This window comes from Dermochelys coriacea, chromosome 1 (assembly GCF_009764565.3).
Source record: "Dermochelys coriacea isolate rDerCor1 chromosome 1, rDerCor1.pri.v4, whole genome shotgun sequence".
Taxonomy (NCBI): Eukaryota; Metazoa; Chordata; order Testudines; family Dermochelyidae; genus Dermochelys; species Dermochelys coriacea.
This window is the reverse complement of record NC_050068.2, coordinates 229,284,933-229,301,806: the sequence shown is the minus strand read 5'-3', so window position 1 is coordinate 229,301,806 and position 16,874 is coordinate 229,284,933. Positions and strand designations below refer to the sequence as shown.

The window sequence follows — 16,874 nt, the reverse complement described above, 5'->3', positions numbered from 1 at the left end:
CGAGAACAACGCTAATGTTGTGCCACTATTTTAAAAAGGCAAGCAGGATAACCCAGGTAACTATAGGCCAATTAACCTTAAATCAGTCCTAGGCAAAATAATGGAATAATTGATCGTGGAATCAATTATAAAGAATTAAAGGATAGAATATAATTAATGCCAGTCAGCATGGCTTTATGGAAAAAAGGTATTGTCAGACAAACCTGATTTCATTCTTTGTTGAGATGACATGTTTAGCTGATAAAAGTAAACTGCATAGATGTAATATACTTAGACTGTTGTAATATGTTTGACTTAGTACCACGTGACATTCTGGTTTAATAAATTAGCATTATGTAGTTTGATTTTAAAAAATTACACAGTATCAATAGACCCCTTGTTAAATGGATTCAAAACAGGCTGGCTGACAGATTTCAAACAGTCATTGTCAAGGGGGAATCATAATTGAATAGGGGTGTTTCTACTGGCGGTGTTCCTCGGAGATCAATACTAAGCCTGACAGTATTCAACCCTTTCATCAATGAGCTGGAAGTGTAAATTTGAAATCACTGATATAATTTATGGATGACACACAGATTGACACACTGGTAAATATTGATGGGAGCAGTACAATCATACAGAGCAATCTGGATTGCTTGGTAAACTGGGCCAATTCAAATAAAATGCATTTCAGTATGGCTAAGTGCAAAGTTATAAATCTAGAAACTAGGAATGCAGTCCATACTTACAGAATGGGGGACTATGTCCTGAAAAGGAGTAACTCTGAAAAGGATTTGTGTGTCATAGTGGACATGCTCCCAGTGCAATGTTGTAGCAAAAAGGGCAAATGTGATCTTTGGATATGTAAACGGGAGAGTAGTGAATAGGAATAGGGAGGTGGTTTTACCTCTGTAAATGGTATTGGTGAAATCAATACTAGAATACTGCATACAATGCTGGCGTCCATATTTTAAAAAACATGTTGAAAAATTGGAGAGGGTGCAGAAAAGAACCACAAAATGATTAGAGGGCTGGAGAAAATAACTTGGGGAGAGAGAGAGAGACCTAAAGAGCTTAATTTGTTTAGCTTATCAAAAAGAAGATTGAGCGGTAACTTGATTACAGAGTATAAGTATTTTATGGGAATAAAATACCAGGTACTGAAGGGCTCTTTAATCTAGCAGAGAAAGACATAACAAGAACCAATGGCTGGAAGTGGAAACCGGACAAATTCAATTTAGAAATAAGGCATAGATTTTTAAAGTTCGGTGTGAAAAACCACTGGATAAACTACCAAGGGAAATGGTGGATTCTTTATTTCTTGATGTCTTCAAATCAAAACTGAATGCCTTTCTGGAAGATATGCTTTAATCATACAGAAGTTGTAGAGATTTAACATTGCTTCTTTGTTGCTGTTGCTTGCTACATTCTACTATTCCATTTACTTACAGGAAATTAAACTTTTGAGTCGGTTTAACATAAAATGCATTACTGCAGTGCAAATATGGCTCTGAACTGCTGTCTTCTTACTACTTTCATTAATAATTCTGGGCCAGATTCTGTCATCCATACTCATTCAGAATAGTAATTCGCAAGTAGTGCCACTGAAGAAATGGTTAAAGTATTATTCATTGTAAGGGAACGTGTAAGAATTTTTGGCCTTCTGTGTTTAGGTTGTGTGTAAGAGAGTCTGTGTATCTGCAGTAAAACTATAGCTTTTTATAGGCTTTTGGGAGACCTAGCTGTGCAACAGTATTTTCCTTCTATTTTGTACACTCAGTGTAGGCTACCAGTACAGTTTTATTGTGATTTCCTTACCAGTAAATTTACCCAATATGTTATGCTGTGTAGGCTAGTAGATAGGGTTTTTTTTAAAATTACAGGGGCCGTATAGCTTCCCTTCTTAATAGATGTTCTCTAGGGATAAAGTGTGTTCTAATGTTGAAATCACAGGGAGCAACTGATGTCAAAATGACGGTTTATTTTATTTTGGGGAAAAGCACGAGAGAGGCAGGATATGAAAACGTCTGAGAGCGTGGGAGCCAGACTTTTGACTTTCAAATTGAAAAATAGCACGATACTTCAGCAATTCTTCTGATAATGTAACACTACATACTTCAGAAAGAGGGCAGCAGTGGCCAACAGTTTTTCTGAAAATACATTTTTTAGAGATTAGATACTACACACAAGCATATTCTTATCTCGCGTAGCTCCTAGTAAAGCCAGTGGGAGCTCTACATGTGTCTTGAATGGCAGAATTTGACCAACACTGTTGTACAGTATCTGAATAATACACAGTTTTAAAAAACAAATTTTGCTTTTTTCCTAAGGTTTTTTCAGCAACTCTCTGGGGTGGAATGTTGGTTCCTATTGGAGATAAGCCCTCCAGTATTGCTGATAGGCAAGTAATGCATTTAATTCTTATTGTCCTGTTTGACACTCTCCATTGTTTTCTGTAAACTCGGACAATATACTGTGAAAACTCCGTAGTTGTTGTTTCTTTTGCATTAAGAAGGGGAGCTCTCTTTGTCTCTTACTTATAGTTTATGGGTACTAAACCAGGCAAGATCCCATTTAATTTGAGTACCACATTAACATTTCAAGCATACCTCATATTCACCATTTCCATAATAAAGGTTGTTATATAAACTTGCAGTGGTTGCCATTAAATAGCAAATATGTGTCCCCTTCAATAGTTAAATTTACCATATTATTTGCATAATTACCCATTGTAAGTTTAGGAAATATTGCAGAGAAGGTAAATACATTGAATGGTAACCCCATTTTATAATGGTGGTGTATTCTAGCTCGGGCTTTAAAATACAGAACTTTAACAAATATTTGTAACAGTAATGTCATAAATATAAAGGGAAGGGTAACCATCTTTCTGTATACAGTGCTATTAAATCCCTCCTGGCCAGAGGTAAAACCCTTTCACCTGTAAAGGGTTAAGAAGCTAAGGTAACCTTCCTGGCACCTGACCCAAAATGACCAACGAGGGGACAAGACGCTTTCAAATCTGGGCGGGGGGAACAAAGGGTCTGTCTGTCCGTGTGATGCTTTTGCCGGGAACAGATCAGAAATGCAAGTCTTCCAACTCCTGTTAAATTAGTAAGTAATCTAGCAAGAAAATGTTAGATTTTCTTTTGTTTAATGGCTGGTAAAATAAGCTGTGCTGGAGGAAATGTATATTCCTGTTTTTGTGTCTTTTTGTAACTTTAAGTTTTGCCTAGACAGATTCTCTGTTTTGAATCTGTAAGGTATTTACCATCCTGATTTTACAGAGGTGATTCTTTTACCTTTTCTTTAATTAATTAAAATTCTTCTTTTAAGAACCTGATTTTTCATTGTTCTTAAGATCCAAGGGTTTGGGTCTGTGTTCACCTGTACCAATTGGTGAGGATTATTATCAAGCCTTCCCCAGGAAAGGGGGGGTAGGGCTTGGAGACGTCTTTCCCCCAAAATATCCCCCCAAGCGGTCTCTTTTTCTGTTCTTTGTTTAAAACGCTTGGTGGTAACAGCATACTGTTCAAGGACAAGGCAAAGTTTGTACCTTGGGGAAGTTTTTAACCTAAGTTGGTAAGAATAAGCCTAGGGGGTCTTTCAGTCAGATTCCCACATCTGTACCCTAGAGTTCAGAGTGGGGAAGGAACTTTGACAAATAAATATTTAGACTTCGATATTTGTAGATGATAATCCTGTGAACTGCTTTAACTTTAAGCAGTGTTTAGATATTGTGTTATGGGTACAGGTAGAAAATATTAAGACAGTTGGAACTTACTGAGAACTAAGTTCAGGATTCTGCATTTCTGTTCCAATGGTGGGTACCATCAGCACCTAACCCTGTAAAGGAACTGCATTTCTTATGCTGATTGTGAGATCAGGCATAGCAAAGGAAATGCAGACCCCTGTATTTTGGTCTTGGTAAATAAAGATTGATTTTTTTTTTCAAATTTTAAAATGCTTCTATTTTTAATTTAAGTAAGCCTATGTCCTCCTCTTGATTTGAGTTGTTTATAGCTCTTGTATTTTCTTAAAAGCATTTCACTTGTAAAAAGGTTTCCTGTAATTCTGAATATAAATTTTAAAGAATTGATAAATGTATATTTTACAATTTAACTAGAACACTTTTTTATTAAGGATTATTTATTTGATTAAAAATGACTTTGCTCATTAGGTTTTACCTTGGTGGACCAACGAGTGTGCGTGGATTCAGTATGTACAGCATTGGACCCCAAAGCGAAGGTGTGAGACTCTTAAATTCCAATCTAATATCAACATAATAATATTAATCATTTTTAAGGCTAGGGTTTGTATCTTTGTTACTTATTACAAATTTCAAATAACTGGAAACTGCTCTGCCTCTGGCATTTTTTCTCAGAAAGGGTGGGTATAATCCCAAGGGTCTGGGAAGTTTTAGGTGTCTTTGATCTCCTATTACCTTAGTTCACCATGGAACAAAGCCAGTAGCCGTCAAGTATATTTCTAGACTACTTGTACTTCTTCTTCTTAACTGACTCTGCATGTAGGCTTGTTTAGGCTATTGTACCTTTACTCCTTACACAGTCTTCTCTAAGCTTTCTCATTGCTAAAGGAATATTTAAAACTTCCCGATATCCTTCAAAGGGTATTAAGATATTGTGTATGTGTGGCTAGTACTAAAACAAGTTGAGGGTGAGGCAGAGTTAATACTGCTTCAGTAGCCCTGCTGTTTTCTTAAGATATCTTTGCAAGAGACAGGGCTAACAAAATGTCTTTGACCTTCAAGAGCCTCGTCTGAATTTACTGACGTTTGTTTACAGGAGTGACCTAGATTTCAGTCTCCAGTGAGTCACCTTGATTTTTTGCAAACAGCCTTCTAAGATTTAAAAAACAAAATGTAGTTAGAGTGATGATTGTACTGAATCTATATTTGGAACAGCATATGCTCATGTAGTTTATATATAAAACAATGGGGGGTTTTTTAGGAGACAGGTAGTGTAGGATGAGATAGGGATTTGGGAGCCAGGAGCTTCCTCAATTCTAATCCTTGTTCTACTACTGACTTCATGTGACTGTAAAATAGTCACTCAATCATATCATTTCCCTTTCTTTAAAATGGGGATACCTGTTTCAGAGGCGTACAGTAGGTGGACTATGCTGAACACCTAACAGGTCCCTGCTCTAAATAGCTAGTCTAAAGGCCGAGATAAAAAAGGAAGAGTACTGAGGAGAATTAAAGGATGTTAGCTAAGTGTTAATTTATCCTTGTTGGAGGTAGTGAGGTGGAAACCTCTGGTAAGTGGGTTGTAACAATATAAAGCAATTTATGAAGTTCCTCCTGTATCGTATGTAGAAAAGTTTTTTTCCTTTTGGTGTATTTCATGGTAAATGCTGTTTTTTACAATGTTTTCCTCATGTAGGTGATTACCTTGGAGGAGAAGCCTATTGGGCTGGGGGCCTGCACTTGTACACACCTCTCCCTTTTCGGCCAGGTCGTGGGGGATTTGGAGACCTCTTTAGAACGCACTTCTTCCTCAATGCTGGAAACCTCTGCAATCTTAACTACGGTAAGAAGCAAGATACTTATAAATCGTTGCAATCTGATCCACCAAGTCCAAAGAGCGTGATAAAGTTGTTAGATATTTGTTCACTCAAAGCTATTAGTTTACAGCGTATATAAAAGGCAACTTTTGGTAGCCTGCATATTTGAATGGTAACTTTAATAAACCTCTATCTGCAGCACTTGGTTTTAAAGCCTGTTGGGTCAGGAACTTTTCAAGTTGCAGAAGCGGTGGGTGGAAGTCTAATTGTGGTATTTCCATATATTTGTTCACCTTCTGGTGTGCTTGCTTAGGGCTGGTCTACACTGTGCAGTTAGATCGATGTAAGGCAGCTTATGTCAACCTAATTATGTCAGCGTCTATGCTACAAAGTTCATCCTGCCGATGCAAGTACCCTACTACACGGATATAGTAACTGCATGTCCACGAGAGGTGTGGAGCTCATGTCGGTGTAATTAGGGCAACACAGTGTCTGTGTAGACACTGCTTTATTTAGATCGCTGTTGGCTGTCATGTCAGTTTTCAGGGCAGGAGCCGTTAAATTGATGAGGCTGCCTGGCTCCCAGCAGGGAGCGGAGGGGCCTGAGAAACAGGGGCAGGTAGGTCCCGCTCCCTGGCACGAGAAGCCCCAGGTGGCTTCTCCCCACTTCCGGAGAGGAACCAGGAGCAGAGGAGGGTTGGCATCCCACTGGGAGCCTGTGGAGCAGCGAGTCCGAGCAGGGAGCTGCCACCCGAGCTGTGAGACTGACTCTCCACTCCCCATATTCTGCCTCTTAAGTTGGTGGAAGCACTCCTGATGAGGATGTGCACCACAAATTCAGGAAGGGTAATGTGGGCACTCGCCAACGCAGTAATATTTCAATGGCTGTAAGTTGACGTAATATAGGTCAACTTATTTTTCTAGTGTAGATATACCCTTACTGCCCACTATCCCAGACAGACTACTCTGAAAAGGGTTTGCAGGCAAACAGAAGAATCAAACTAGAATTCTGTGCTCAGATTAATTACATTTAGTAGTACCATAACATGTCCAAGGGTGCAATAACTAGTTTGATTTCCTCCCCCCACCCCCACGCACACTTTACTCCTTCAGCTTCGTTTTCTTCCAAAGTCTCCAACTATTTTGCTGGAGATAGTGTGTGAGCAGCTAATATTATAGTGACATTTGTTACCTTTGTAGCTTGAAGGAAGAGGTGAATTAACTCATGCAGTGAAGGTGCATTTTATATACAATTGAGCAGCATAGGAATCGGATTTAAAATCAGTAGAAACTTATTGAAGATGCTAAATGCTCTCTTTAATACTGGGTACCATAACTGTGGAAATTAGAAAGTGGCTCTTAAACACCAGAAAGGAAGTGCAGAGTAGTGATTCCTGAATCTGAGATGGATCTGAGATGCTGAGGATCCATGGGAGTTGTAGACACTTTGTATGTATGGAGTGGGGTTAGATTCTTTGTTTGTAGTGGATGTTCCAAAGTGCTAGGTATACTGGCCCTGAAAATGTAGTTGGCCCTTGAACTTCTTGACGGTGTGGTTTGATTACCAGTCTCCAAATGTTTCTTTCACTTCACAGGTGAAGGTCCCAAAGCTCATCTCCGGAAGCTGGCTGAGTTCATCCGATGGTCTTACGGTGCTGGAATAGTGCTCAGACTTGGAAACATTGCTAGATTAGAACTTAACTACTGTATCCCTATGGGAGTACAGGGTAGTGACAGGTTTGTGTTTTTATAGTTTTTTTTTTTTTTTTTTTTAAGAATATTGACTAATTTTTAAGAGTATCTAGAATCTTAATTCATCCGCTTCTGTGAGAATTTGTCTTGTGTTTGTTCTTTATCTCTTTATTCCTTGGAGATTTCTCAGCACTGAAGAATTTTTCTTTCAGCCAACTTTTTCCACATTGATTTCAAAAGTACTCCTCAGTTTAGAACCATTTATATCTCATGTTTCAAAGTTCACTGAACTTTGAGTTCAGCTGTTGAAATTGTATAAATAAAAGTGTGGCAGGTTCTATTTCTTTACAATAAGGAAATACAGACTCAAACAGCTGATGATGCTTGCCTCATCCATACAAAAAAAATTTAAAGGTTACCAAAAGTGGAATTTCCCACTTGGAAAAAGTGAGCTTTTTAGAAAGTTAGGCATTGATAATGGGAGGGCAGGGTTATAATTGCATTTTGCAGCCAGCTATGATTTTGTCTACTGGCTGAATGGTACAATACATAATCGGAAAGCTTCAGTGGGAATACAGTTTCAGATTTTGCAAATCGACTTTTGCTGACCAAGTTTTTTCTGAGTTGTTGACATAGTTAAGATGGATCCTTAAAGTTTTATCATGCCAAATTCTGTTATTTCATTGGGGCTAAAGGTGGTGTGAGAGAGTGCAGAATTTGGCCTGTAATCTTCCGTTACTGATGGGCTGAAAAGCATGGTAAAATTTTAGCGTAGCTTTTTTCCCTCAAAATATGTTATTTGTAATTTTCCAAGGATTAAAAATAGTGAAAATCTGAGGGGAGGGCACTGTCCAAAGATACCTTATGTATCATGCTAATACTATGCACTATATTGCCTTTTTCTTTCAGGATATGTGATGGTGTCCAGTTTGGAGCTGGAATAAGATTCCTGTAATATTACAGAAACACTTCATGCTTCTGTCAAAAAAGAGAGCACTTGAATAAAATATGGCTCACAGTGATTCCAGTTGTTGTTTTTTTCCTTGAAGTATAAATGTCCCTCTAAATTGATTAACCTCTCAGACTTTACAGGAAACTACATTAAAGAATTATTCTGGAAAGGTGCACTGTACCTCTGATTTTTATCAAAGGCAGGCGGACTCTTTCATGGGATTTTAAAACTATTTTAACTTTTACTGAGGCTGTTGATACTTAAAATGAAAAAAAAATAGGTATATTGGAAACTAGTGCTGGGATAACTCCACAGCATTATAACTGTCAGTGGACTACTTATCTTATAAAACCCTAACAGATGTTTAGGATGGTCCTACTATATACATATACCATGTAAAGGTTAATACAGTGGGATATTCTTTTTCTGTACTTACATTATGCCAAGTTAGATGAATAGAGAGAATGCCATGAAAAATTCCAGTATCAAGCACTTTTCAGTGTGTAACAAGTATAATAGTTATACCTGCAGGAAAGTACTCTGATAAAAATACTATTTTGAATGTTGTAGAATGAGCTGTATTGAAAATTGGACCCTAAAAACTTTGATTGCCCTTTTCAAAACTTTGAACCCAGCTATCCTGAATGAGTGAATAGCAAAATTCAAAGAATAAATTAGTAGACATTCATGATTCAGAAACAGCTGATTTGTCACACTCAGTGAAGCAGACAGTTAAAATACTTTGTCATATTTGTGTCAAAGTTCCTGCTCTACCTTGGTGGGTCTTGCGCTTATTGGTGGATTTGCTCGCTTTGGAGCTTCACAGCAGCCCTCAGCTTGGCCGTTTTTCTGAACCCACGGTCCATGTCGACGACTCCTGTGTCTGACCAGGAGTTGGGAGGATTTAGGGGGAACCTGGGCCCGCCCTCTACTCTGGGTTCCAGCCCAGGGCCCTGTGGAATGCAGCTGTTTAGAGTGCCTCCTGGAACAGCTGTGCGACAGCTACAACTCCCTGGCTACTTCCACATGGCCTCCTCCCAACACCTTCTTTATCCTCACCAGAGGATCTTCCTCCTGGTGTCTGATGATGCTTGTACACCTCAGTCCTCCAACAGTCCGTGTTCTCACTCTCAGCTCCTAGTGCCTCTTGCTCTCAGCTCCTCACGTGTGTACCACAAACTGAAGTGAGCTCCTTTTTAAAACCTAGGTGCCCTGATTAACCTGCCTTAATTGATTCTAGCAGCTTCTTGATTGGCTCCAGGTGTTCTAATCAGCCTGTCTTAATTGTGTCCAAAAGGTTCCTGATTGTTCTGGAACCTTCCCTGTTACCTTACTCAGGGAAAAGGGACCTACTTAGCCTGGAGCTAATATATCTGCCTTCTATTACTCTCCTGTAGCCATCTGGATATTGTCACATATTGTATTGTAGACAAGTCTTGCAGTGCCAGGTTTAAAAGCTGCATTTTGTACTTTAATACTTTCTGCAGCAGTTGCAAAAAAAAAAAAAAAAATTGTCGACTTCTATATTTGAGATCTGATACCACTATCATATTACTTGGTTGTATATAAAAGGCCAGTTTTGACTTTAATATCCATTTCACCTTTAAATTGAACTCTGCTATAATGGCTAAGCATATTTTTGAGTTTTAAAAGCATTCTTATAAGATGCAAGTGTAAATCACTTGCCCTGTTCTAATGACTTCTTTCAAGACACTTCAGTAGATTTATTCCATATAAATTTAACACGATTTGTTAAATTGTCATTGAAATGTACCAGCGCAGGCATAAAACTATAAAGCCCAGGAGTGAAATCTGGGTCCCACTGAACTTAATGGCAAAACTCCCATTATCTTTAATGAGGCCAAGATTTCACCCCAGATGTTTTGGTGTTGGTGAAAGTTGCTGCTCCACTCATAGGTTTAACCCACTTAAAAATGGTGTTGATTTGCATGGTTGTGTGAAGCTCTATTTTCCCAAACATCTGTCTGTTTTAAAATACTGCATCAACAGGATAGCGAACTTGCAATGGCGTGCATAGAATTTGAGTAACAGTATAGTTTTAAAGAACTTTTATTCTGATTGAATCATTAGCAGTGTATTGAAAAGCAAATGCAGTTTAGTTCTTGGAATTAAAATTGACCACATGATAAATTAATATTTAACAAAGCAGTTAGGAGGGATGACTTTTTTACTGTTAAGTCTTATTACATTAAGGGGCTCAACAAATGAGTGTTTCCCTGTAGTGTTTATGCATTTTGACATAAGACCTTTTTAGTAGGAGTAGGAATATTTACATAATAAAGGGTAACATAAGCATTCTTTCATGGCAGTTAAAAGTAGAATTTGTCCAAGTTGTTCAAGCTTCTAAATTAGATTAATTTCTACTAGCTTTATCACTCTCTCCAGAGATATGAAAAGCTCCTTATGTACACATGAGGCTTGTTGCCAGATGAAAAAACAGGTCAATTACAATCTTGTACTTTCCAGGGCTAGAGAATACCAAGGCCACAACCATCAGTCATTTTAAAAGGCAAGGTGACATGCCTGAATTTAATCCTAAACATCTGTAAAAATTGCTCCAGTTTTCACACTAAGAAATTACAGTTAATCCCAACCTTAATTTCCAGAAAACTGATCTGATATTGAACTGTTGAAGGATAATGAATGACTGAGTTGGTTTTTGGCATATATGCCTTTAGAAGAGTTGATGTGGTATGTGTAGAAGTATTTCCCTGAAGCAATCATATAAATCAAACACTTACTTCCGGGGATCACTCCGGGTTAACATGGTTGTAGTTGACATACCTCCAATTGAAACTTACTGCTGCCGTCTCAGTGGATATGTCTACGCTGCAATATAAATTGAGAATTAATGGGATTTGAGTCATCTGACCCTGTGTTAGAGAACCCAGGGCTTAAGTGTCTATACTGATTATCAACCATAGGTTAATAATTTTCTAACCTGGGCTTGAACCCGGAACTCCAGTGTCCACACTACAGCACACAGACCAGAGTCAAACTAACCATATCGCAGCCTCTATCACCCTCCCAAAATGTGGCCACTCTAGGTTTTTTGACTGTGGTGCAATGTGAGGAAACTTGATTGTCCACCCTGCACGCTATTGGACGTTTGAACAACCCCCAACACATCCTGCTGAGCAGTCATTTTGGTCTGTGCGCACCACAGCAGTGGAGGTGAGCAACATGGAGGAGGTGCCTTTTGAAGAACTACGCTTGCTTGCGCTTTCATTCTTGTGTCGGAAATGGGCAGAGCTTCCATGAGACACTGGTGGATGTTTTGGCTGCATTTTCTGATCCACTGAAGGGCACCTGACAGAGTTATGATGGAGGAGGGGAGGACACAAACATGGCAGAGTCAAACTGGCTGATTCTGCTCATGACAGCTGCTGATGCCCCTTGACTTAGACTGGCATTTCTGGAGCTGAGTGGTCAGACCACATCGTCATGCAGACCTGAGGTGATCCTCAGTGGGTCCAGAACTCTTGCGAAAGAAAACTACGTTTCTGGAACTTTGTGAGCAGCTTGCCCCAACCCTTCAGCACAAAGACACATGAGGGTGGCCATGCTGGTCCAGAAGTGGGTTGCTATAAACATCTGGAAGCTGGCCACCCCAGATTGCTACAGGTCTGTTGCCAGCAACAGCACTGACTTGATGGATGATGCAGGATTGGAGCACCCAAAGGGAAAAATTAATGGGTGCTCCGCACCCCCCAGCAGCCAAGCTCCTCCGTCCTCACTTCTCTTCTTCCCCCTGCCCCTGAGTGTGCCACGTCCCTGCTCCGCCCCCTCCCTCCCAGCACTTCCTCCCCCCCCCCATTGCCTAACAGCTGTTTGGCGGCACTTAGGACTTTCAGGGAGGGAAGGGGAGGAGCAGGGTCGCAGCATGCTCAAGGGGGGGGAGGTGGAGAAGAAGCAGGGCAGGGGCAGAGACTTGGGGGGAAAAGGGTGAGAAAAGGCAGGGGATGGGTCCAGGGGTGGGGGGGGTAGGATAGAGCACCCACCGGGCAGAGGGGAAGTCGGTGCCAATGGTTGCCAGCCAGTTTGGTATTGGAAAGTCAATTGCGGGTAAAGTGGCGGCGAAGGTTTCTGAGGCAATCAGGCATGTGGTTTACCCCAAAGTGGTGTTCATAAAAGGCATGCCTGAGGTAATTGGTGGCTTTGAGGCAATGGAATTTCCAAATTTTGATGGAGCCATTGATGGGACTCATGCCCATAGTTTGCCCTTCTCAAGGAGCACGAGTACATAAATTGCAAAATTATACAGGTACTTGTGGATTGCAGAGGTCATTCTATGAATGTCAATGTGGGTTGCACTGGAAAAGTTCATGATGTCTTTCATTGATCAGGAGTCTACATTCATGGACAGGCTGGGACACTGTTCCCACCAAATGGCGTTGTCACAAACAGAGTTCCTGTTACTCTGGGGGACCCTGTGTACCTCTTGTCTTTGCTTATGAAACTGTACCCTGATATCAGAGGTCCTGACAAAAGACAGTTTAATTACACTTTCAGCAGATGTAGAATGGTTGTTGAATGTGCATTTGGCAGATTGAAATCCTGTTGGAGATGGGTTATGACTGCTTGCAAACAAGCAGAACTCCATGGCCATCCTCCTCACACCATCTCCCTTCCCAGCATGTTTCTGGACAAAATTCAAACCAGTCTTATTTTGGGGCAAATGACTTTGTCATCTGAACTGTATTTAACTAAAACATACTAGATTTATAAATGGAACACAGTTCCACCTCTCTTCTCCCCTCCCCGAAGTTCATTGCTTTCAGATAGTTTGTTAGACCATTGAGCAGTCACAGAGCAGTGTACTTATGACAGTGGCAAGGTAAGGTTATTTTTAACAAACATGAATGCCCTAGCAAAAATCTACACCTTTCAGGTAAAAATTTGGTTTCAATTTTTACTGTTAAAGTTTTCTGGTTTCCACTTTGAACTCCATTTGGTGGAGATAGGAGGTGGGAGTGAATAAAGGCACTGGCATACAATTTGCCATTAGTTGATACATTTTGCATTTGGTTCGAAGAACATAAGAGCGACCATACGGGGTTAGATCAAAGATCCATCAGCCCAGTATCCTGTCTTCCAACAATGGTCAACGCTTGGTGCTTCAGAGGGAATGAAGAGAACAGGTAATCATCAAGTGATCCATCCCCTGTCACTCATTCCCAGTTTCTGGCAAACAGAGGCTAGGGACACCATCCTTACCATTGATAACCTATCCTCCATGCTTTTTTTTTGTTTTTTTTTGAACGCTGTTATAATCTTGGCCTTCACAACATCTTCTGGCAAAGAGTTCTACAGTTTGATTGTGCATTGTGTGAAGCAATACTTCCTTTTGCTTTAAACCTGCTGCCTATTTCATTTGGTGACCCCCAGTTCTTGTACTATGAGAAGGAGTAAATAACACTCCCTTATTTACTTTCTCCACACCAGTCATGATTTTATAGACACCTATCATATCCCTGCCTTAGTCATCTCCTTTCCAAGCTGAAAAGTCCTGGTTTTATTAATCTCTCCTCATAAATCTCCTATTCCCCTATTAATAAACATTAAAATAAAGACAAACTTTACAGGCCTTGGAGCGGCTTATGTCTGACCCCTGTCTTCTGCAGGCTCCATAGTGAGCTGTTCTTTGGTTGGGGGCATCAAAAAGCTGCTTTGAGTATAGACCCAAGATGTGCCACTGCTGCTTCTGCAGCAATGCCGCCTCTGGGACTGGTTTCAGTAACTGCCATTCTTCTTTTGAGTGTTTGCTCATGTAGATTCTATTCTAGGTGCCTGGTCGTCGGAGATTATTGTCTTAGCGTGACCCATCAGACCAGCTGTGGCGCCTCTCGGGTGCCACGCTCATGCTGCGGTATATCAGGTGCCACTGGCCCTACACCCTCTCAGTTCCTCCTTACTGCCTGTAGTGGTCAGTCAGAGCACCTTTCTTGCTGAGCAAGAACTAGCGGTTTCTCCTCTTTGAACTTCATACCATAGGGCCTTTGTACATAGTTTACCTATAGTAGTGGTAAGTAGTTGGAAGATCTTTTTCTTGGTCGCTATAACTTCGGCCTGTAAGGTATCAGATCAGGGTGCTCACATCGGAGCTACCTTATGTGGCCTTCGAAAAGGACAAGGTCCAGCTGTGTCTGCACCTGGCTTTTCTGCCCAACGTCCTCTTCCAGTTTCATCCTGGTCAAGACATATACTTGCCAGTCTTTGGTCCAAAGCCTTATGCGATGGATGAGGAATGCAGGTGTCATACCCTTGATGTCAGGCAGGCGCTGGCCTTCTACATAGATAGAACCAAGCCGTTCTGTAAGTGAACACAGTTGTTTGTTGCTGGGGCAGACAGGATGAAGGGTTGCTCAGTGTCTGCCCAGAGAATCTCGTCTTGGAATATGGCCTGAATCCTCTAGGGGGCGGGGCTTTTCTGACTAGAGGTCCTATAAAGGTAGTCAGGCAGCAGCACAGACAGCTGCAGCGGCACAGGAGCTAGCAAACAGAGCTGTAAACAGGGGAGTTTGAGTGGGAGGTTTTGTATTGTGGTGCTTGTTTGGGGTTTGCTTTTGCTGGGGGGGGTGGTCTTTTTGGTGTGGCTTGTGTTTTCCAGATTAACAGGATTTAGGTGGGAAGGCGATGACAGATACGGAAGCAGCTGTGGGAGTGACTCCTGTAGTGGAAGACGCATTGAGGATGACTGGATGTGGAAGCTGTGGTATGTACATGATCCTGGAGGGGGGACCTGGTAAGAGTTTTTTCTGCATGAAATGCCGTCCGATAGAGCTGATGGAGGAAAAGATCCAAGGTCTGGAGATGCAGGTGGAAAGTCTGGTTGAGTTTAGGAATGGGTTTGCGCAGATGATGGAGCAAAGATATGAGGTATCTGAAGGGAAAAGCTCAGACTTGCAGGTGGAAGCAGGGCTGGGGAATTTTGAGGGGAGACTGGGTGAGGGAAGTGGTCAGTGGAAGCATGTGACTAAAAGAACCAGGCAAAGGAAAAGATGGGCTAGTGAAGGAGAAATAGAGCTCAGGAACAGGTTTGCAGAGTTGGAAAATGAAGAAGGGGCTCAGCTGGTACTTGTTGAAGGTGGAAGGGTAAGGAAGAAGAGAAGAGAGGCTAGTCCTACAGGAAAAGCGGAAGAGTTAAGGGAGACTACACCAAATATGAGCCCCAGGAGGATACAGGATGGGTTGAAGAGGATTATAAGGGAAAATAGGAATGGAAAGAACTTGCAGCCAGAGGGAACAGGGGAGAGACTGGAGAATAGCACTGTCACCAGGAAAAGGCAGGTCTATGTGATCGGGGACTCTTTATTGAGAAGAATAGACAGGCCTGTAACTAGAGCTGATCCTGAGAATAGAAGGGTGTGCTGTCTTCCGGGTGCTAAGATACGGGATGTAGACCTGAGGTTGAAAAGGATCCTAAAGGGAGCGGGAAAGAATCCCCTAATTATCCTTCATGTGGGAACAAATGATACGGCTAGATTCTCGCTGGAAAGTATTAAGGGAGACTATGCTAGGCTGGGGAAGACGCTTAAGGAAATTGAGGCTCAGGTGATCTATAGTGGGATCGTTCCTGTTCCTAGAGAAGGGCAACAAAGGTGTGACAAGATTATGATTGTCAACAGATGGCTTAGGCAGGGGTGCTATAAGGAGGGCTTTGGGATGTATGGCCACTGGGAGGCATTCACGGACAGAGGATAGTTCTCTCGGGATGGACTTCATCTGAGTAGGGAAGGAAATAGACTTCTAGGATGGAAGCTGGCACAACTGATAGAGAGCTTTAAACTAGGAATTTGGGGGAGATGGTTGGGAGATGTCCAGGTAATCTCCACGCCAGATTTTAGCATTGAGAGGGAAGAAGACGAAGTAAGAAAGGATACAGCCATGGGTAGGAGAATGTATATAAGGAGCGAGGGTGGTGTGGATACTAGTCTAATAGGTTATACTGGCTGAAGAATGACTGTGCCTAATAGGGTACAAAATGTGAGCGAGGCCAAACAGCAAAAATTAAGATGTTTGTACACCAATGCGAGGAGCCTAAGTAACAAAATGGAGGAACTAGAGCTACTGGTGCAGGAAGTTAAACCAGATATTATAGAGATAACAGAAACATGGTGGAATAGTAGTCATGACTGGACTACAGGTATTGAAGGGTATGTGCTGTTTAGGAAAGACAGAAATAAAGGTAAAGGTGGTGGAGTAGCACTGTATCAATGATGAGGTAGAATGAAAAGAAATAAGAAGCGATGCAATGGATAAGACAGAGTCCGTCTGGGCAAAAATTACATTGGGGAAGATAACTAGTAAAGCCTCTCCTACGATAGTGCTTGGGGTGTGCTATAGACCTCCAGGATCTAATTTGGATATGGATAGAGCCCTTTTTAATGTTTTTAATAAAGTAAATACTAATGGAAACTGCGTGATCATGGGAGACTTTAACTTCCCAGATATAGACTGGAGGACCAGTGCTAGTAATAATAATAGGGCTCAGATTTTCCTAGATGCGATAGCTGATGGATTCCTTCATCAAGTAGTTGCTGAACCGACTAGAGGGGATGCCATTTTAGATTTAATTTTGGTGAGTAGCGAGGACCTCATAGAAGAAATGGTTGTAGGGGACAATCTTGGCTCAAGTGATCATGAGCTAATTCAGTTCAAACTAAATGGAAGGATTAACAAAAATAAATCTGCAACTAGGGTTTTT

At 41.1% G+C, this 16,874-nt stretch overlaps 1 protein-coding gene across 2 annotated transcripts in view; it reads left to right on the top strand.

The window, feature by feature from the left end:
- SAMM50 (SAMM50 sorting and assembly machinery component) overlaps positions 1-8,216 on the top strand; it is a 31,172-nt gene extending 22,956 nt beyond the window's left edge. For both annotated transcript variants that reach the window (XM_038421779.2, XM_038421769.2), the window contains exons 11-15: positions 2,310-2,380; positions 4,157-4,224; positions 5,382-5,528; positions 7,098-7,239; positions 8,104-8,216. In XM_038421779.2, the coding sequence (XP_038277707.1) occupies positions 2,310-2,380; positions 4,157-4,224; positions 5,382-5,528; positions 7,098-7,239; positions 8,104-8,149 (474 nt within the window). In that variant the 3' untranslated portion in view covers positions 8,150-8,216. The remainder of the gene's footprint in view (positions 1-2,309; positions 2,381-4,156; positions 4,225-5,381; positions 5,529-7,097; positions 7,240-8,103) is intronic.
- The last annotated feature ends 8,658 nt before the right edge of the window (positions 8,217-16,874 follow it).